The sequence below is a fragment of the Clupea harengus genome, chromosome 15 (genome assembly GCF_900700415.2).
Source record: "Clupea harengus chromosome 15, Ch_v2.0.2, whole genome shotgun sequence".
Taxonomy (NCBI): Eukaryota; Metazoa; Chordata; class Actinopteri; order Clupeiformes; family Clupeidae; genus Clupea; species Clupea harengus.
This window is the reverse complement of record NC_045166.1, coordinates 19,554,910-19,577,294: the sequence shown is the minus strand read 5'-3', so window position 1 is coordinate 19,577,294 and position 22,385 is coordinate 19,554,910. Positions and strand designations below refer to the sequence as shown.

The following is a 22,385-nucleotide window of genomic DNA, read 5'->3' as shown; positions in this document are numbered from 1 at the left end:
CGTTTTCCCATGAAAGGCTTTTGTGAGTTTAAACTACACATACTGGGACTCTCAGAGGCTTTCTAACTTACCAACTTACCAACTCAGTAAGACACATCACAGAGAGACACATAAGAGAAAGTGAAAATAAAAGGAAGATTTTAATGGTACACAGTTGAGGGATTAGGTAAGCCATGAAACCTTTCCCAACCTTTCCATTCAAGTCCATTTCCATTTTTACTCGACTACAAGACCAAGGCAGTACAAGGAAGTATGAGCTATAAGACCAAACAGGTATGACACAAATGACTACAGACTGAAACAGTGTTTTATTTTTAACATTTGTTTTATTTTAAAATATTTCCACAAGGAGTATTCAAAATAAAACGGGAAGGTGGGGATTACAAAAAAACCATCTGAAGTAACCGTCCAGCACAAACCACCACTCCTTTATTGCTATGGCGATATGCCAGGGGTCAAGGGTCACACATCACTAAAGAGTCTTAAAAAAAGAAAAAAAAAGGACAAACCCCCACACCCTCTACACAGACACAGTAAAACACAAAATCAACAAAACCAAATGCAGGTTTCTCTCACGCTACTTCATCTCTAAGTCTCATCTCACTTCTTCACAGAGTTCTCTCTTTGAAAAAAAACAAAAAAAACGAAAAAGAGAAAGAAGAAAAAGAAGTCACAGCTATCCTAAGCACTAACCATCCTCCAATCACAGGTCATTTCCTCTGCTGGTTGGCTGACATCTGGCATCATGGGAAGTGTAGTCATTGATATGATACATTGGTATCATAGGATATGACTGTCCCTGTGAGGACCTATGCCAATGTTTGCACTGGTAACCAATGAAAACATGATGGAACAGTGAGGTTTTTTTTGTGTGTTGTCAATCTCGTATCCTGCGTGGCAAGTGTAGGAGACAAACCGTTGGGAGGAGGCTGACCTATTACGACAAATCAAAAAAAAAAAAAAAGCGGTTTACAAAATACGCAATAAAAAACATTCTTTTTTCTTTCCCCAAGAAAACCCACGGAAAAGTTCAGAGTCATCACTCATTCCTTCTCTTCAGCTTCCGCCTCAGCAGCCTCAGTTTCCTGCACAGAAAAGGAGGGAACAAAAGGAAGGGTGTGATTGGCTGATATCAACTATAGACAGCATCCGATTGGCTAATAGAGGAGTAAAAGCCACGTGATTGGCTAACATCCAAACATTATCTTGGTTTTTCATGTCCTAAATGATGGAGTTGGGTGCCTCAAGATTGATTCAGCCAATAACAGTGTTATTTCAGGCACAGCACACAGTATTAGTGGTCTACACAGCAAAACACACACTCTTACCAATTATGACCATACAACCTGCTCTAACACACACACACACATGTCAAATCAAGATCACACTACCTGAAGCAGAGCTATCCACACCACAAATGATCAAACCACACACACACACACTGTTCTCCCGTACCCTTCACTCTCACGGTCTCACTCTGCCCTCTGACTGTCAGGAGCAGGGGGGTCGTGGTCCTCCAAGAAGACACACTCACAGATGAGCGAGACACACAGATCTGGGGGTGTGTTTAATTAATGTGTGAATGGGTGTAATGGAGCGTGTGTGTGACAGTGCGTTAATGTGTGTGCAGTTATTAAGGATGACCACGTCCATTTCAGTTGTCGTGGAAATGTGTGACATTGAGGAAATGACGAACACAAACGCAGAAGGAAAGAGATGGTGTTAAAATGACATGAGGTTCTTATGTTAACCCTGTCACACATGTCATCATTTGAGCATAACTGGGCCAAGTCTTCCAGTCTTTAAGCTGCGACCTTTAAGCTTAGACCCTGAAACCCAACCGTATATATTATTATATGCATGTACAGTATATACACATAAATGTTCTATTCTAATTCTAAATGTTCTATTCTATTATTCTTGTCGTTCTTAATATTCTGTTTATATTTATTCTTTATTTATTTTAATTATTTCTATGTATTTTTTGTATACTGAATACTATATCTAACTATAACTGACACGTGCACATGCTTTAGGGTTCTGGAACTCTCTACTTCATAATTACACCCATCCAGGGGTTTAGGGTAACCCTACCCCATTCACTCCACTCTCAGTCAGCAAGTCAATTCTCATATTAGTTAAGACTGTATGGGTGGAGGAATTTGCTTTGCTGAAGAACTTAGCTTGCCTTCCCACATGATGTGCAGGGTAGTGATGCTGATCCAAGCAGATCATATTTACAAAACACAGTCAAAGAAACAACCTCACCATAACCCATTTTGAATATCACTGGCGAGACTACATAAAAGGATCGGTACAGTTTGGAGTATCAATGCATGAAAGTCAAACAACTTCGATTTCTGAGCGACCACAGCGTGCGTTCTTTTTAAATGACAAGAAACCGTTTCTTTTGAAAATGTTCCTGTGGTTCAACATCAACAGGAACATGATGAAATGAATGATGGTGAATGAAGTCCTGATGAAACATATCATAACACATAACTTCCCAGTACTTAACATCCCCTTGGGTAAGAGCACGTGAACATGAGGACACTCAATGGAAGTTAGTTACTCCCTCTCTGCCGTCTCCACAGGGTTACTTTGGGTACTACAGCAGCAGGAACTGGCTGGACAACTATTCTATTTATGTCCAAATGTTTTCACATAAGTGTGTGCCAAATACCATAACCTATAACCACACCTGTAACTATGTCTATAACTGCAATGGTCGGCATGCTTTACTGTTCTGAAGTAGGATGCTTTATCATGACAATCAGTCCCTCAGGGATGTACCAAGGGCCAGGGGTCCTCAAGGATAAGAGGCCCCTTACTGCACAGAAACCCTGGGATATGCCAGTGGAGCATCTCTGCCTCTACAGAGTCTTAACCCTCTTCCCCTTTCGTCCACGCAGCTGCGGACTCTGGTTACGGATATGGGCCAGAGCTTCTGGGCCCCCATGGCTTGGGCATCGTCGTAACTATCAGAGGAGCCCTCCGCTTTTTATCACGGTGTGCTTTATAGCGCCATAAAAGCCAAATGTCCGCAAAGCAGCGATGAACAGTGAAGATTGCTGTGTGGTTATACAAACACCCAAGAGGGCTAATCTGTGAAGGGGCAGTGAATTACCCCCTGACGGAGCTTGCTTGCTTGATTTGATGATGGGTAATTAACAAGCCAAACACACATAAGGGGAGCACATGTAGGGTCAGGATGGGAGGGCTGAAGTAGCTAAAGACAGAATAACAGATTGAAACACCAAAAAGCACCAAGACCTTTAAGGGACATACTGAATGGCAAATAGCAAGACATGTGCAGTAAGAATTCCTATTTGTCTGATTTCAGCAGCATATTCAAGAGCTCATGCATGTGGTTGCTGCATTTACATTTAGCATATGTGTTTATCTAAAACAACTTACAATGCAGGTAAGGTGTACATTTTCATTATGCTCTGTGCTCCCTGGGATTTCAACCCATGACCTTTATGTTGTTAACACCTTGCTCTACCGGTTGAACTACAGGTAGGTATGATAATTATCAGGGGACTAGGAACTAGCATCCGGTTACAGGCGTTAGCAGAGGATGCAAGCGTTTGGGGATTCAAACCCATTACGTTTGTAACGCCTTGGCCTACCCCTTGTGCTATAGGAACACACAATCATTGTCATAATCAATGAGGTGGCATAGCGTAGCATGGCTATGACTACATTTGCTTTGAACACACACTTTTACAAAGCTACATAGTGAGGTGGGGCTCATATTTTATCAGTGTGTGCCCTCTGGGGTTCAAAACCATGACTGTATCGTTACCACCTCTGTCACCTGTGCTACAGGAACACATAAGTAATTAAGAGGATTCAAACCCATGAGCTTTAGCGTTCTTAGCAACCAAACCTACCAGCTGAGCTACACAGACCCACAGTCATAGTCAAGATAACTAAGGGCATTCAGCCCCTCAACCTCAGTGTCTAGCAACTAGCTGTTCCCTGTGTGCTAACACATTATAAGGAACACACAGCCATGATCACTAAGGTGGCGTGGCGTGGCGTTCTCGTACCTCCTCTGCATTGGTCTCTCCATTCTCAGCAGGCACCACCTCCTTCTCCTCCTTCTTGGCCTTGGCCGCTCCCTTCTTTCCTTTCACAGATTTGTCATCTGCTGGCTTCTGTAGAAATGTAAATGGACGGATTCACATCAAAACACAAGTCCACATATCAGCCCTTAGCCTACAGCTGCTCTTTGATCCTAACACACTGTATGCATATAGTCAACATTTCCTGCTTTGAAATGTGCTCTATAAATAAATTGCCTTACTTGTCTTACTCTAAATGATGTTTGTTAACTATATTTAAGTTAGATGTCCGCACATACTAATGATACTGATGACTGCTTATTTAGCTAACTATCTTTATATACTTATGACAGCAATCACTAACAAATGCTCTGAAACATAACTTTTCTCTGGGTCTCTCGCACAAATAAGTTTGTCTTTTTGGCTCAAGGTTTGCGTATGCAAGATGTAGCCTATACATGCAAAACCACATGCAAACATTTGTCTCTCTCTCTCTCTCTCTCTCCGCATGTGCTTGCATGCATATGTATGTGTGTATCTGTGTGTGCATGTATTTGTACATGTGTGGTGTTACCTTTACGACAGGTTTCTTGGCCTTAGGCTCATCTTTGGGAGGGGCAGGTTTCTGCAGGTCAAACACACAGATCAACACAACCACACAGGACAGTCCTACAAGACCCACCAACCCCACTCCACTGCACACCATAGGTACAGTCTTACAACAGCACAACACTGCATAATACTACTGCACTAAACGACAAGCATGCCAAACGCAACACTGCCTGTACGGAGTCAGAAGCTACTGGAGAGAAACTTAAACTGTTGATTATAAGTATAATGTTCACTACACGTCCTTCATATACTGTATAATATACTACTAATATAATTATCAAACCTAACACATAACTATTGCTGGTGACATCATGTGATCAATACATTTCGAACATGTTTATGATGTAAATGGTACATGTTACAGATTGTGCTGTTACATGACCTTTCCATTAAAATATTAGTATTATCACCAATTAATAACAATAATTGTGATTGCATGCTATCACTAACGTAACTCTTGTTATACTAACTTTTATAAGACTTTGTTGTGAGATCCTTGGTATAAAACTGCCTGCTACACAATTCAACCTTATATTTTAGCAATTATAACAGTGAGGTCATAACACACATGAGTGAAACAGCCATCGTTGTTATACAGTATATGCAGACACTGTACCGTGACTCTGCAGTGTAATACTGCTTTTATAACATGGAATTAATAATTAAAGCAAGCCAGTCACTTTCACCAAAAACCTAATTGAAATAGAGAAAGTTAACCTAAACCCTCCAGCCTTGCCAGTGGTTGGTTCTATTCACTGGTTATGGGTTCTCTTTTAAATCTACAGCTAAGCCATTCCTGTGACACAGAGTTATGGCCCATATACCTTCTGATATGGCAGAACTAAATGTGTTAGGATGGGCAGTTTCAAATATACCATGTTATAATTCATTTTCTAACTGTGTGTCACACTCAAATTACTTTGAATAACTGAAAGGTAACTATTAAATGACCTGCATAAACCAACTAATTCTCGGTTATACTCTAGCCAGTGGTCATGGAGGACATCTTAATCCACTTAATCCACCCAACTACTCTCAACTGTGAGTGGTGTAGATGATGACAGAGAAAGACGGACTTACTGAAGACAACCGCTCCGATCGCCTGGAGGGCTGGAGAGAGGGAGAAAGAGGGGGTAGTTAGCATTATTGACGACTGTTTGAATAGTGTTAGTACACTTACATTATATTTGACATTCATTTGGCAGACGCTTTTATCTAAAGCCCCTTACAGGTGAGGGAAAGCGACTTATAAGTGAGGAGTGTTCAAGTGATTTACACACATGTGTGTATGTGTGTGTGTGTGTGTGTGTGTGTGTGTGCATATTCATGTTATGTGTGCATGAATGAAGTCTGTTTATGTGTGTGTTTTAAAGACAATGCATTTTAAAATAAAGCGAACACAAACTCACTTCATGTTTTGTAACTTTTGTGTTTCCCTCAGCACCCTCTGGAGACTGTATGAGAAAAGGCAGAACTGTTAAATAACATATCAACACACACACACACACACACACACACACACACACAATCATTTTACCAATCGGGGTCAAATACACTTGTATCTCTGGTTGGTCATCTACCCTATTGGGCATCAGTAGTAATCATACACAGACACCAGTTATTTGTTGAAACGCTAAACTAAATGTGAGCATCTTATTCTGTCTTTACCTGTGTGTGTGTGTGTGCGTGTCTGTGTTTCTACAGAATATGTCTGCTTGCATCAACAAAATTATACAACTCAATAGACTTTTAGAAAAAACAACAAAAAGCACACAGACGTGTGTGACCCTTCTCATTGGTTCAATGTCACCACTTGGAGGCAAATGGGTTTGTGGTTCTTCTAAAAGATACAGCGGAAGAGGGGTCTTAATCCTGCAGTGTTAACCAGATTACTGCCTCAGATTAAGAGGCTGGGGGTTAAACCTCAGATTACTAATCCTTTATGGCCCATATCTCAGCACCTTGCAATATGATAGGGTGCGTGCCCTACAAACCCCCAGCTTCACACTGATTTCAGTTGCTGTCGGCATTTGACAGGCAGCATTTTTCTTCTTGGAGGGAAACAAACTCACTAAATGTTATTTGGAGTGTATATTTTATGACCACATAATATATTGTCATATATGTGTAATCAACAGAAGATCAAAATGAGAATTTCAGGCCAGTTCATCCCACAATGTTAGGCCTGAATGAAACGTTATATGTCTCATTTCCCCTACATTTCGGTTGAATTTCTACAATATGGAAAGGAATGCTCGCCATCTAACATCACTTATTATCAAGGACATTGTATGTGTCAGTACGATTGAATTTTATATTGCTCTCAAAAAGAACTTGGTCTGCCTGTTCACGCATTCCCTAACATCTTTACAACCGCCTTTTTCACCTAATATTTCATCAAGTCAAGTAGGCAACACACAGAAGTAGGTTTGAGCACAATCGGTCTCAGCTTGTTAAACTGTTGTTGTGATCAGCCGCTAGCTGCAACATCTGCTCATGTCATTTCTGATGCGAGGCGATGCAAAAACCTCTCTATAGCCGAGGAGAGATGATGTCACCTCCCATATTAAAATGTTTTTCTTAATGGCAAAACAGGTTTTTCGATTTTCTAGAAGCTGCCAGACAACTTTTTTTTTTTTAAGATTCAAACTAACCCGCGAAGTGCCCCGCGAACACAAAGAACCCAACAGGGACTAGCACATTTGAAAAGTAATTTGCCAAGATCTCAATAACATTTACAAACAATTTATTGTTTATGCCGCGCTTTTTAAAATCCTGGAAAGTCTGTCTTAAAATAATTTATGTGCAGCGCCCTTCTGAATGCAAATCCGCGGATAAGCCGCGTTATTCGCAGGTGAGAGGGCAAGTAGGAGAGAAACCCTTAATGCTCTCACCTTTACACTCCACAGGTCATCGTAAATCCGCTGCTAGGACGAACATCCCCTGCGTCGGTCATTTGCTGGTATATTTCAGTGCTCATAAGCCTACAGTTAATGCACTAATTTACCATAAATCAAGAAATACAATAAATTAAAGATGACAGCTTATGCCTTTTATTTACTTCTAAAAATATTTGTCATGTTTTTTTTTTCCGTCTTAATAAACGACACACGAAGAAAAAAACCTTCAGGGCAGCGCCAAAAGACAAGGCGTCGTTGGAGTTACCAAACGGGTGATGATCCCCGCCCCCCTCATCTTCCGACGACACTGCCCTTTTCTTCCAAAGCAAATGCAGTTTAAACTCGACTTTGGTCGCTCAACTAGTCTATAATCATAACCGATTACAGTATTTACGTGGAATTACTGACTGAATGATAATAATGAGCGAGTGCTTCTGTGATCTTTCATCTTTTTGTGCATTCATGCATTTCCCATATGGTAATGTAGGTTCCTGAAATTTGAAATCCATTCGTCTGAATTCACCATGGCAATTGTCTCCTATCCTATCCGCGCCCCTATGCGCGCTCCCGCAACGGGTCGGTACTTGTGATTGACGAGCTGGTAGGTTAGGCTACATACGGGTCTGAAACGCGAGGGAGGAGGAGGAAGAGGGTGTAGGTTTAGATATGCCTTTAGAGAAAATGAAAACGTCCTCCATCGCCATCGTCAAAGTGCGAGTTAAATACCGCTGTTCTCACAATCCATGTACCCAGGCAACATCGAGTTCACGCAGTCGCAATTAAGATAAACCGTTCCGTTTAAATCGAGCCGTGCGCCGGTAAGCATCACCGTCGAGTGTCATTCAGCGCAAGTGCGCACGAAGCGGCGACAATTCAGCCGGGAGAGACATTGCCTAATAAAACAACCCACAGTCATGGAGGAGAAAGCAAGTGGCTTCGGCGACGAAGAGTAAAAAGATACCAAATGATATCTGAGATGTTTCCTGGTGCCATTAAACAACGAATGCAAATAAAGCTGTGAAATACGCGAAAGGGTTTTCGAACTTAATCTTCATCTCACCTGCTCGACATTTTTTTTTGAAAGACTAGTGCCAGGGTAGAAAAAGACAGTGGGCTACCGCTATTTCTTCAAAATAGAAAAAGTAATAACGAATGATAATAGCATAGAAACCAGCGTGGCTTACCTTCCTCTTGGGCATGTTTAACCGATTTATCTCACTTGTTTTGACGTAAGAAGAATTGGAATGTATTGACCTGAAGGAAGAAGGCGCGAGTTTGTAACTAACACGAAATACCGGATCGATATCTAAAACACCTCCGCTAATAACATGTTAATAATATGCGGACCCTAAACTCTGCCCTCGCCTTTGACCATTGGGCAATTCAGTGTAAACTTCTGTCTTGGTCCACACTGCGATTGGCTTATCACTCAAATATGTAAATACTATGGGCCCCGACATTGGTGGAATTCTTCGGAAAGGTTTTCATGACACGTCAGCGATTGGCTTCGCGCTTTTTGTATGCAAATGAAAGCACCGGACATCGAATCGGGTTGAAGGTGCGTGTGCAAAGAAAACTTGAAAATGAACAAGCCAATCCACGTCTGACACCAAGCTCAGTGGTAGATGGGAAATGTAGGATACATTTCTCACACCCAATACAAATTCAAAGTCTTTGATACGAAAATGTTTCCACAAACAAAATAATAAAATAAACAATTCATAGCAGACCTCTCTCACTCCAGTATATGTTACAAGCACACCCATGTGAATGCACACATTTTGAGGATTATACAATTCTGTGTAAAATTAAACATTGAGGACAGTTACACTGTTCATACATGTAATTAGGGATTATCTGGTCCATAGAGAAGGATTCCACATTATAGTTGAGGATAGTTCAAGTAGGATCAAGTAGAGAATGAAAAAATACTATGAAAAAAGCCAGACACCATCACCATAACTTTGGGATAGGTGGAGCGCATGACCCACAAGCATGGTATGGAAACCTTTCCACTATGACTTCACAATGGTCATTATTCGACTGTGACAACACAATGGTAGATGTTCCACACTGACTTCACAATAGATGGGATTCTACAGTGACCTCACAATGGCCAACGCTTCTCTCCACAATGACCTCACAATAGAGAACACACATGCAAATCTAGAACCCAGTCTTAGCAAAACAGCAGTCAGAAATGACACGACTCTACATGTGTGTGCCTATTAACTAACTCTCATCCATATTTCATACCTGTCGACCAGGTCTGATTTCACTAGACAAATCCATAGGTTCCATAATATACCACCCACACACTGGACGCACACAGACCTACACGGTCAGCTAAATTTGAAATAAAAAAGACACAGAAAGGGCCCGTGGTGTGTTTGTTTGTGGCCCACAAAAGCAGCACGTTTCCAGAGCCCTTTGTCCCTCTAGCTCAGGCTGCCTGGGCCATCATCTCATCATGAATGACCCAGAGGAGAGGAAAGACCTGCCTCCATCTCACACACTCCCTCACACTCCAGAGTGCTATGTCTGTATGACATTCCTTGTTTTAAATCCCAAATCCCACAGATTCATTCTTCAAAGCAGCAGTATGCAGGTCTTTGCTGTTTTTTGAGGTATGTTTGTGTAGGAAACTACTTTTTGTACCACCGTCAAATTCATTTTATATATGGTCAAGTAAAGGGCAGATAAACACAGCTGTTGTTTCCACTAGCCTCCCTGAAGTTTTGCCTGTATTTTGCCAAAATCCCCAATACTTTTAAAAATCACTTCTCACTCCAGTTTTACATATGATCTGAAACGGCACAGTGCTGAATTTCCTCATTAGACTGACAGTTACCAAAAAACTATGAAGTGCATAACTATACCCAAACCTTTGAAAACCTTTATTTAAAAAATTAAAAAACAGAGTGTTAACATTCACATTATTACATTGATTAAATAACGCAATATAAAAAGAAGAACATATCTTCTACAAAGTAAAGCTAATTAACAGACATAGAATAGACATCACCACAGACATTTCAGATGTGCTCTTCAGATGTGAGCTTGGTCATAATTATTATAAAGTGATTGTCGGTAGAGGCTAATAATAGTGACATGTAAAATACAGTGCTACCACAAATGTTGGCAAACAGAGGCCAATCTGATCCCTATGGCAATGCTTTACATTTTAAAGTTTCTAGTGGACAAGGAGGTATTGTATGTCCCTTACACAACTTTTAAATTAGTTGTATGGATGATACAAGCCTCAGTACAACAAAATTTGAACAAAACTGCCACATACACAAACTCCACGATTTAGGGTGAAAAAACATTAGACATACAAAAACCAAACATATACAAAAACCCTTTATAATGAATTGTAATTTTATACGATTTGAAAGTGATGCCAGTAACAAATACACCATCTGTTGTAACCATATACAAAATAAATTTCATATTATATGAAGTATCTGAGAAAGTGAAAACTTTTTCTACTCTGGGGGGACAACATGTTGACATATGGTTTACAGTAGGCCTATAAATGATACATTGTCAAGGTAAAGTGTCAAGGAACAGGGAATACTTTCTTTAAGAGTGCATGACCATGACCATGATCAGTATGCCCTACCTGCACTGAATGTAAACGTGTAAACAACAAAAGCTTTGATAGAGCAGAGTATGGAAATATACAAAAACATGTACAACCATAAACAAACCCTTAGATACTAAAGGGATGTTTACCTAAAAACTCTTTCACCATTATCAATCCGATGTGTTATTTGTAACACAGTTGTTAACTAATGAAACATCTTCGTACATTCGTATGACCTCAATAGGAATGTTTCTTCTTCTTCCTCAAACCCAAATACAGACGAACACACACACACACACACACACATCTGTTTCATGACAAGACGATGAAGCAACTCATAGCAGTAGAGTATCACTCGATTAGGACCATGTAAGATGATGCACACCAGGGCAAAAGTGCCTAGCTTAGTGCTCTGTGGTTTTACAGTTTGAGATGACAGTGTGTGGTGTACAGTACCTACCAGATGAGTGTGAGTGTGACACTTTTAAGAGCCATAGCTAAGAAATACACTGACTTGGGCGGGATTGATTTCCGTTTCATTTCTGCACGTTTGCACGCTTGTGTGTGTGTGTGTGTGTGTGTGTGTCTCTTCCATGTGTCAAAATGAAACTGTGCTTGGCGCATAGGTGTCTAATGTCTGACCAGGGCTATGTAGCGCTTTTTGCAAAGTCCCCAAGTGGTAGGAGAGCCCAGTCCCTCACAAACATTCATGCACAACAGTTCCTCACTCTGCCAGCACACTGGCCAAACATCAGCTCTCTCACTGGGTTCCTGTCTTCCCATCACCTCTCTTAAAGCTCTCTGAGAAGTGCATCACAGAGACAAACATAGTGATGAAAAAAAAGTACATTATGACACTATTACCATCCACTCAAATCCTACAAAATAAGCTTTGAGCAAGTCGATTTCTGTCTTCATTGTGTCCTTTAACAAAGTCCTAAAGAGTCTTCTCACACCATCTAAAGCCCCAGCCGTGGTGTGTGTGTATTGACTAAGTTAGGTGTCGTTCATGTCCCTTCCCCCTCTAAACCAAATGTTGACGTGCAGGGACAAAGCAAAAGCTCCCCAAATATCAGTAGAGCTTGTGGAGATTGTGACTAAACTCCTCTCCTTTAGGGTAGAGCAAAGCGACTGACTGGTGAGAAAGTTAATGTAAGTGATTCTGTTTCAAGAAGAGAGGTTCTGCAATGGCATCAAAAGACATAATTGATAGTGTTATCTGTTGCGATAATTAAACAACAAAAAGACACACACACGCACACACACACACACACACACACAGATAAATAAAACCTGATTACAGGAGATCTCCAAAGTCACTATCATCTTATTCCAAAATCGGTAGATATAAGAACAGACAACACGGCACTTTGCAATGGAGTCTACACACACACACACACACACACACACACACACACACACACACACACACACACACACACAGACTGGCTGAGAGTATAACAATGCTGTTGCTGCCATTTTGTACTAAGGACAGAGAAAAGCGAGTTGTGCTGCATGTGTATGTGTGTGTGTTACAACACACATATGATATAGTAATGAGTTAATGAACTCTAGGACCCATGGGCATTTTTTCAGTTAGACCTCTGTTTATCTGAAATGATTTGGTGCTTGTAAAAGTGCTTGACAGGACAGAGCAGAAAGTTTAGATCCCTTTTCCTGTCCACAATAACAAATGTCTCTTAGTGTTCAGACCACAGTGATGTCGGTGATCAGAGGGTGAGCTCCTCAATGTCGTCGTCGAACGAGGGGATTGCCCTCACCGCCGGACGGCTTTCAGTGATGTGCAGGGTGCTCCTGGTGCTAGGCAACGTTCTACTGTTGTTGTTGTTGCTAGGCGGTGACTCTGTGTCTTTTCTGCGCCCTCCCACACCCGACAAGGGGGGGTTGGATGTGGGCGGGTGGTTCAGGACCTCCATCTTGGAGGAAGGGGGCACTGGGGCGGTGGCCAACCCAAAGAGCTGCTGCATGAGGTTGGACTTGCGCTCCTTCCCTACCCCTCCCAGGTCCGTGCCCAGGTCCAGCCCAGTGTCAAGCCCAGAGTCGAGCACTGGTTTGGGGGCGATCTCCGGCCGACTCCTGGAGGTGGAGGTGGAGGTGGAGGAGAGGGCGGCTCTCTGGGCCGGGCGGCCGAACGATGGCGCATAGCTGCCGAATGAGAAGCCATCCTCTTCACTGGGCTTCTGGGAGCCCCTGAGGCCTCCCCTGCGCCCCCCCGTCACACCCTCCCCCCCGCCACCACCGCGCTCCGAACCCCCCCGCAAGGTGACGTTCTCCGCTGGCTCCGTGAAGCTGAAGATGGACGAATTCTGGTTCCGCGGCTCAGAGACCCGCGAGGAAGAGCGCGTCTCAGAAACCGGTTCCCCCGCCGGGTCGGAGAAGAACCGGTCCGGGTCGCCCCCTTGGTTCTGCTTGTCGATCTGGCGCATCTTCTCCAGGAGGTGCTGTTTCCGACTACTCTCCTCCTCCACTCTCTCCTGATTGGACACTGTGGCAGAGGGACTCTCTATGTCTTTAGCTTTAACTTCCTCTTCCTTAGTGAGGCCGTGCCCACGCCTGTTCTCATCCTCCTTCTGGAGATTGGAGAGACTGCGCTTCTTCCTGGTGTCCTCCTCCTTTTCCCAGTCTGTTGAAGGACAGAAGACAAGAGTAAGGGTACAGTGCAATACACACAGACATATATACATACATACATACATACATACATACATACATACATACATACAGACGTGGAAAAAATTGTTGGTACCCTTCCATTAAAGAAAGAAAAACCCACAATGGTCACTGAAATAACTTGAAACTGACAAGCTCCAGTTTTGTCTCATCTTTCCAAAGGACATTCTCCCAGAAGCCCTGTGGCTTGTCAATATGCATTTTGGCAAATTCCAGTCTCGCTTTTATATGATTTGCTTTCAACCAACATTGGTGTCCTCCTCGGTCGACTTTGGCTCAAACAGCGACGTATGGTGCGATCTGACACTGATGTACCTTGACCTTGGAGTTCACCTCTAATCTCGTTGGAAGTTGTTCTGGGCTCTTTGGTTACCATTCGTATTATCCGTCTCTTCAATTTGTCATCAATTTTCCTCTTGCGGCCACATCAGTGGCGGCGCCAGACATTTTTTTCTGCAGGTGCTATGGGGGAGCTCGGCATTTTAGTGAGGGTGCTATGAAATTAGGATGATAGCCTATGTGTCACATGGTTCTCTACTACAACAACCTTACATGTTTGCTCTCTGAAGCGTCTTTGGGGTCCTTGAAAAGCGCCTATCAAACCGATTGTATTATTATTATCTAGGCTTCTTCCGACAGACGCGCACATCTGCGACGGTCACTGACAAAAGGCATACAGCATGTTATAGAGTCCGCAATCCCAAATACCTAATTTACTTTAAAACACTTGTGGTTGTGAGGATTAAAGTTGGGCGACAGGTGACCACTACCATGTCAGATAGAGTGAAATTAATCTTGGAATAGCAGATAGAATTAACTAAAACAGTCAAAGAGTCAGAAATGCGTTAAAAAGGTATATATTATTTCAGTTCACAATCATCAGTAATCACATAGAATCTTATGTATAGCCTACCTAGCACACAGACAGACTGCTTGTCTTAGGCTAAAGAGTCTCTGATTTTTTTTAAGGCGTCTCCAAAAGAATCCAAAAAAGAGGAAAAAGGCAAAAAGTTAAAATCTTCGGCAAAAAAGGGCATCTTCGTTGCTAATCAACCGAAGCGAGTCTTCAGCGACACAGGGCAATCAATGCATGATCAGACAGCTTTCATTAATGTTACACAGCTAACAATACCTTAGTTGCATTGTACTCCAACAACATAAACTGTCCCAACCAGCTTTTACAAAAACTCCTTTGTTGGACTCCAAACATGCAAGGTGGATATTTCTGGAGTTTTGGTCTTCTCGGACCATCCTGAGCGTTCATGCTAATGTCACTGATGCTGCTAGCACCATGGTTAGCACCCTCAGTAGTGGTGGAGGGTTGACCTCCTTGACCACAACGTTCCTCTCCTTAAAAATCCACACCAGAAACCCCTGGCATTTCTTCTTCTTCTACGTCACTCTTGTTTCTTAATTGTTCTTCCAAACATGGCCATTTAGGTAGCAAAAACCGATGCATTGTTGATATTCACTTGAAACTACCACGCACTAGTTCGCTTTCTCCTTCAACCGTCCAGTAACGTCAACATTCAAGCGTGCGACGTGAAAGTTGGGTCATAGGCTATGACAGAATGATTGCTCTGTGTCTAAAACAATTTAAATCTGTTATTATTTTCTTTTGTGAGTTAAATATTATTATCACACAATAAATAACGCAGAATTAAATTAAATAACAATAATAAATAAACCATTATTTTCTTGGGGGTGCTATGGGGGTGCTATGGCTAATCCAGGGGGAGCTAGAGCACCCCCTAGCCCCCCCCTGGCGCCGCCCCTGGGCCACATCCAGGGAGGTTGGCTACAGTCCCCTGGACCTTAAACTTCTGAATAATATCTGCAACTGTAGTCATAGGAATATCAAGCTGCTTGGAGATGGTCTTATAGCCTTTACCTTTAACATGCTTGTCTATAATTTTCTTTCTAATCTCCTGAAACAACTCTGTCCTTAGCTTTCTGTGGTCCATGTTCAGTGTGGTACACATCCTGATACCAAACACCACAGTGACTACTTTTCACCCCTTAAAAAGGCACTGACTGATTACAAGTTTGAAGACACCTGTAATGCTAATTAAAGGACACACCTTAGTTTAACATGTCCCTATGGTCAAATTATTTTCAATCTTTTCTAGGGGTACCATCATTTTTGTCCAGGCCAGTTTGATTCGTTTATTTTTTTTAATTATTCTGTTGAACCACAATTCAAAAGCAATGTCTGATTTTCATTAGTTAATTTTCAGTACATTAGAATATTTATTTAATGTCAACAGTTTTTTTTTCTTTCAATAATTTTACTTCAATGAAAAGGTAAGATTTCTGTGAATATTTTGAGTGAAAGACCAAGAGGATAAACAGCAAAGACATATTTTTTTATAGCCTGTTTTGCTCATATTCACTAGGGGTGCCAATAATTGCGGAGGGCACTGTACATATGCATATGCATATATATATAATGTATGTGTGTGTATGTATGTATGTATGTATGTATGTATGTATGTATGTATGTACATTGTTAGATTTAGGTGGATTTCATATCAGACCATAACTTTACCTAAAAGACCAAATATCAATACGACCCCCACAAGTTAGTATGCATAGCACCAGGCCAGAGCCATCAAGGTGGCTCCTGGCCTTTTGTCTATGTTGATGAGCCATCTGACCTGGGGGGTATTCCACTACGTGGTTTAGTGACAAACTTGGATAAGTTAACTCAGAGTAAGTGGTAAACCTCCTAATAGAAGAGCCCTCTGACGTTGTTTTGCTAGGAGAATGAACCAATGGGGGTTATTTTATTAGCAGGTTTACCACTTAGGTTTAACACAGGTAACTTATCCAGGTTTGTCACTAAACCACGTATGTGGGGGTACAGTGGTAGAGAAGTCGTTTAGTAATCAGAAGGTTGCTAGTTCGATTCCCTGTCGAAGCGTCCTTGAGCAAGACACTGAACCCCTAATTGCTCCTGATGTGCAGTGTAAGTAATACATTGTAAGTCGCACATATGTAAGTCGCTTTGGATAAAAGCGTCTGCTAAATGACTAAATGTAAAATGTAAATGTAATGGAATACCCCCCTGGTTCCTGGCTTTTGTGTGTCTTGGAGCCAGAGACATTAGTTGGCTTTTGTCTACAACCACGACAAGATGGTTGAGGCCAAGAGGCATTAGCATCTATATGGCCATACCTGGCTATAGAACCGGTCAAGCTAGACCTCCCCTTTGACCTCTAGACACACCCATCCCCTCCCCTTACACCTTCTTGTTAATTCTACACTATAAATGTCTGTACATTTCTGTTAAATATTGAAAGAAGACCTCCTCGAATCCAGAAGACAGTTTCCTGGCAGCAGACGTGCCTCGTGCATGCTTGTGCTGTGACAAGATGACCGTGGCTAGTGTCTGAATAAACGCATTCTATCGCTAAGCCGTCTTGAACAAGTCTCTTACTCTGAACAAGCTAACTTGAACCAAGTATGGGCCTTCGACTATTTCACCGAAGAAAAGCAGATTCTTTCAACATAGACGTATTGTTATTGCAGCTTAACCATTTTCCTGTCTCATAACACTTACAGCACTTATTCTGATTATCCAGCTTTTCCTGCCATTAATATCCTGTCTTGTTTTCAATTTCTTGTTTGTTACACAAACTCCTGCTGTTCGGTCTTTCACAATTTTTTGAGTAGAACGTACGCCGCACACACACACACACACACACACACACACACACACACACACACACATACAGTGCACGCACACACAACTACACAGCTATTTAACCGAGACATTTATAGAGAAGGAGGTTCTTGGGCGGGAGGTCTGTCTGATATAAAATTATTTAGACGTTTCACGTAACAGGTGATGCTTTGAACAAACCCGCTTATACATGGTGCTCCCACCCATGTACATGGACACACCCCAGCAATGCACCTATGCTTCTGCTTAGAATCTTGCTCATGTTATTAAATTACAAAAATGATTTTGCCAGGTTATTAAATTAGCTGCGTGTTGCCTGCTGAGATGCCCATCAATGACATTAGGGCCCTCAGATTCTGTAAAAACTCCTTAAAAAGGCATTTCACCTTGTGGAACAGAAGGAACAGGTCATCGGTCCTACACGCACACGCACACGCACACACTGTCCTAAAGACATTTTTACAACAGCCGTAGAGAACAGGTAACCTGAAAGCGCCACATCTTTTGTACCTTTCCAATTTACACCATTTACACTTACTGTAACACAGGGGAGCAGAAAGTAAATGAAAGAAAATATATTGTTGTTGTTGATATTCAGTATTCTATGAAATACATTAGGGGCATGGAACAGGATAATGCAGTAAGTAGTGGCAGGGTGTTGACAGGTATCCATAGTGATAACTATTATGGAATATTCCTTCAGAAAAGGGAGCCGTGAACACAATAGAACAATGCTAGTGATCTATATAATTTTACCAAGGGCAATAATTTTTTTACCATAATTTTGCATTGCCTACAATTCTATATTTATGAAAATTTGCACATTTAGAACATTAACCATTTGAATTCACATCTAAAGGAATAGTGTAATTTCTCAGAGACAGTGACTGCCCTCCACTTTGTTTTGGTGAGTTGCTTTCTGTTTGAAAAAAAACCCCGTATGCTCGGCTGCTGGTCCAGTTTTCTCTACTTTTTAAGTAACCTTAATTCCTCCATTACTCTATCTCCTCCCCACCAAGTTAACTAACGCAACTTTCTTTGCTCTCCACTGACTGACGAAAAAGTGTTAGGTAACCATGACAACGCAGAATGACGCGAGGTGGATTCAAAATAAATCACACAAGTGTACAATTAGGAGGGGGGAGTCACACACAAATAAATTGAAAATAAATAGGACATAACAAGAGACCGATCCATTGACAGGGTTCATAGAAGGAGAACATATATTTAACATATTTTCTGCTGTATATTGGGGGGGACACGACCCCCCCAAAGAATGCGTGTTTACGCCCTTGAAATTTACTATATCTATGTCTACACCTAATTCTATAACACATTTTAGAACTATAGGAGCAAAGTTCTACAACAACAGCTCTATGTGGTCTTTGCACATGAGCCTCTGGGCTTGTACATCTATGATTTATTGCAAAACTTTTCATCTCTACAGCTTCAGGTACAGGTGGTTTTCATGGTGTGATTTGTCAGTTGGAACTACAACTATGCGTGCTGATACTCACTGTTGAGCTCATAAAAGGCTGGGCCAGCTCCCTCCACTGAGTGGGTGTCTGAGACCGTAGGGTCACGTGACGCTAACTTATCTGGAGCGCGGTGGGGAAGAACACCATTATCACTCACGAGATCACAGCTAGCACGGTGAAAATATGTCATTGCTAACGCAACACTGATACAGTCTTGGCAATTATGCCAACTGGTGATATTAGAAAGAAGTACCTGAGATATCATAAAATAGTGGCTGACCTTTATGAGAAGGTTATAGGCACAGTTCATCAAATTTCACAATTTGTAAAGTTTGGCTAAATTTAGCTGCTATTGCACTAAGCTCCTGAAGTTGTTTCGTAATGTGTAAGATTATTAACCAAAACCTTACTTTTAGGATTTTCAGTGTAATTATTTTACATTTACTTTTGATAAGCCAAATTATAATTTAACACTAGCTGAATTCCTCAGTCAATCTAAGGAGTAGTACTGGGAAGTTCTCACCATCTCTGAGTCTTTTGGCCTTCTCCTCCAAGGTGTTCAGCTCCTGGTCGAACTTCAGTTTCTCCTCCCTCTCCTTGTCCTCCTTCTCCTTCTTCATTCCCTCTCTCCGTCGTTCCTTTTCCCTCTCTCTCTCCCTCTCACGCTCTCGTTCTTGTTCTCGATCTCTTGATGCGTTTGTCTCTTTCGACGTCTGTTCTCCGTTCTGTAGTTCCTGGGGACAAAACGAGATGAAGAGGACACAGTGTTTAGTGTCAAAGGTCATAAAGTAAACGCCAGTGTCAGTTGTGTCCATATAGCATTTTGTCAGTGAATACATAGTGTGGGCACAGACACAAATCACCTAAGCCAGCAAAGATGAACCAGGCATAGTGGCCGTGGAATTGCAAGGTTCTACTAATTTCTTCCACATCAATAGTTTCAGAGATGCATGGATACTTATTTATAAAACCCTATTTTATATATTTATGAAAATCAGATTTTGGGAAGACTTAGCAGTGAGTGAGGACCACTGACAGTGGAAATTGATTTTAAAGTCATCATCATATCAAGCCTTCTGAAGGCACCAAAAGCATGCATGTCACCCATCTGTAATGTGGAATAACAGTCTGATGGCCGTGCACTTGACACTTAATTAGCATGCATGCAGCAGCAGTTCAGCCATTAGTTAAGATGAGCAGGGATGACAGGTGCATGCTGGTATAGTGGAGGCCATGCCGAAGGCCCTGACCTTAGTTACCCTTTGGGATGTAGGTTCCAGAGGTTGATGAATCTGTGAATAAAATGATCAGCGGTGATTCATCGAACCGCCAAGCACCACTTAATAAGAGCCAGAGTACTTCATGTAATCAAACCCCATGGTTAGTATATATGGTATTAAAAGGGAACTAAACAACTCGAGTCGCTAATTCAATTAATAACAATGCCATTCCACCTCCTTCTAATGAGCGAGTGTAGGAGTGAGTGAGTGTGTGTGTTTGAATGTGTGAGTGTATGTTTGAATGTGTGTGAGTGTGTGTTCGAATGTGTGAGTGTATGTTTGAATGTGTGTGAGTGTGTCTTCGAATGTGTGAGTGTTTGTTTGAATGTGTGTGAGTGTGTGTGTTCGAATGTGTGAGTGTATGTTTGAATGTGTGTGAGTGTGTGTTCGAATGTGTGAGTGTATGTTTGAATGTGTGTTAGTGTGTGTTCGAATGTGTGAGTGTTTGTTCGAGTGTGTGAGTGTGTGTTTGAATGTGTGAGTGTATGATTGAATGTGTGAGTGTATGTTTGAATGTGTGTGAGTGTGTGTTCGAATGTGTGAGTGTTTGTTTGAATGTGTGTGAGTGTGTGTTCGAATGTGTGAGTGTATGCTTGAATGTGTGAGTGTATGTTTGAATGTCTGAGTGTATGTTTGAATGTGTGAGTGTGTGTGAGTATGTTTGAATGTGTGTGAGTGTGTGTTTGAATGTGTGAGTGTATGTTTGAATGTGTGTGAGTGTGTGTTTGAATGTGTGAGTGTATGTTTGAATGTGTGTGAGTGTTTGTTTGAATGTGTGTGAGTGTATGTTTGAATGTGTGTGAGTGTATGTTTGAATGTGTGTGAGTGTGTGTTCGAATGTGTGAGTGTTTGTTTGAATGTGTGTGAGTGTTTCTTTGAATGTGTGTGAGTGTGTCTTTGAATGTGTGAGTGTTTGTGACTGCTGTGACCTGAGATCTTGAGCTGCATTTAGCATAAGCAGTAGAATTCTAATACCCATGATCCTTTTGCAGGCATGATGAATGAGGCCACAGCATGTGGTCTATGAGAAACATATTATAGAGTTGTAGGACATTGTAATCAGCATGTGAACTATGTCTAAAATATTATAGAGTTGTAGGACATTGTAAACAGTATATGAGTGTGAAAGGAGTGAGAAAAAAGAGATAGGGAGAGAGAGAGAACGAGAGAGAAAGTGAGTGTGTGAGTGTGTGTGTGTGTGGGTGTGGGTGTGTGTGAGTGAGTGAAAGTCTTCTACTTAAAAGCACCCAGGCACTTTCCTGATGCACACTGAATGTAAGGTGGAGTGTTTGTAAAGTGTCTGTTAGCAGAATAACAAGGGGCGACTTGTGGAATTGAAAAGGGAGGAATGTGTAAATCACGGTGACCTGGGACAGCCGACATTGACTCTCTGAATGAGTGAGTGTGTGTGTGTGTGTGTGTGTTTGTGTTCAGCAGTGTTTGCGAATGTCACAGGCAATCGACTGGCTGTGCTGCTGAACGTCTACAGTGATCATTATGCTCTCAATAAAAGTCCAGTCCTAACTCAGGGATGAGAAAACTCCAATACTAAGACATGATTCAGGAGAGAGAGGGAGAGAAGACGTAACTACAACATCAACAAAAAACTAAGTTTGATTTAGAAGGAGAATAAGATGGATGAGGTAGAGAGAGAGTGAAAGAGAGAGAGAGAGAGAGAGAGAGAGAGAGAGAGAGAGAGAGACAGACAGACAGACAGACCTTCCCATCCTTATGAACAGATTTATACATGTGATTTGTGTTTGTTCTTCGATAAATGATATGTTGCTTGTCACTTCTCATTGTAAAAGCTAGTCCATGAAGGCTTTGGCAAAATATGTCATTCAAAACTGCTTATGTGGAAGGAATTGAACTGAACTGAGGGAGGGAGAGGGAGAGACTAAGAGTTAGTGTATGGGCTAGGAAAAAAGAGAAAAACGGATAGATAAAAGGAGAAAGAGCATGAGCAATGGCATGCACTAGAGAGATGACAAAAGATGACAGTGATAGACAGACAGAGAGAGGGAGACATAAAGAGACAGACAGAGAGACTGGGACATAAAGAGACAGACAGAGAGAGGGA

The 22,385-nt window shown here is 41.7% G+C and overlaps 2 protein-coding genes across 3 annotated transcripts in view; both read right to left on the bottom strand.

The window, feature by feature from the left end:
* Positions 1-306: 306 nt before the first annotated feature.
* Positions 307-8,924, bottom strand: hmgn3 (high mobility group nucleosomal binding domain 3). The gene is made up of 6 exons (XM_012832051.3): positions 8,767-8,924; positions 6,092-6,136; positions 5,763-5,792; positions 4,645-4,695; positions 4,056-4,163; positions 307-1,085 (listed from the first exon to the last, which is right to left on the bottom strand). The coding sequence occupies exons 1-6, from the start codon at positions 8,779-8,781 to the stop codon at positions 1,044-1,046; spliced, it is 291 nt and encodes a 96-aa protein (XP_012687505.1). The 5' UTR covers positions 8,782-8,924; the 3' UTR covers positions 307-1,043.
* A 1,540-nt stretch (positions 8,925-10,464) lies between these two features.
* Positions 10,465-22,385, bottom strand: part of lca5 (lebercilin LCA5) — a 33,116-nt gene continuing 21,195 nt past the window's right edge. For both annotated transcript variants that reach the window (XM_031582178.2, XM_031582180.2), the window contains 4 exons: positions 20,276-20,317; positions 19,549-19,759; positions 19,065-19,145; positions 10,465-13,815 (listed from right to left, as the gene is read on the bottom strand). In XM_031582178.2, coding sequence (XP_031438038.1) covers positions 12,902-13,815; positions 19,065-19,145; positions 19,549-19,759; positions 20,276-20,317 — 1,248 coding nt within the window. In that variant the 3' untranslated portion in view covers positions 10,465-12,901. The remainder of the gene's footprint in view (positions 13,816-19,064; positions 19,146-19,548; positions 19,760-20,275; positions 20,318-22,385) is intronic.

Excerpts from the sequence above, each read along its gene's own strand:
- hmgn3 (XM_012832051.3), bottom strand. Across the intron at positions 4,164-4,644 it reads CCAAGAAACCTGTCGTAAAG|AAGCCAGCAGATGACAAATC; the intron begins GTAACACCACAC and ends ACATTTCTACAG. Across the intron at positions 1,086-4,055 it reads GAGAGACCAATGCAGAGGAG|GAAACTGAGGCTGCTGAGGC; the intron begins GTACGAGAACGC and ends TTTTCTGTGCAG.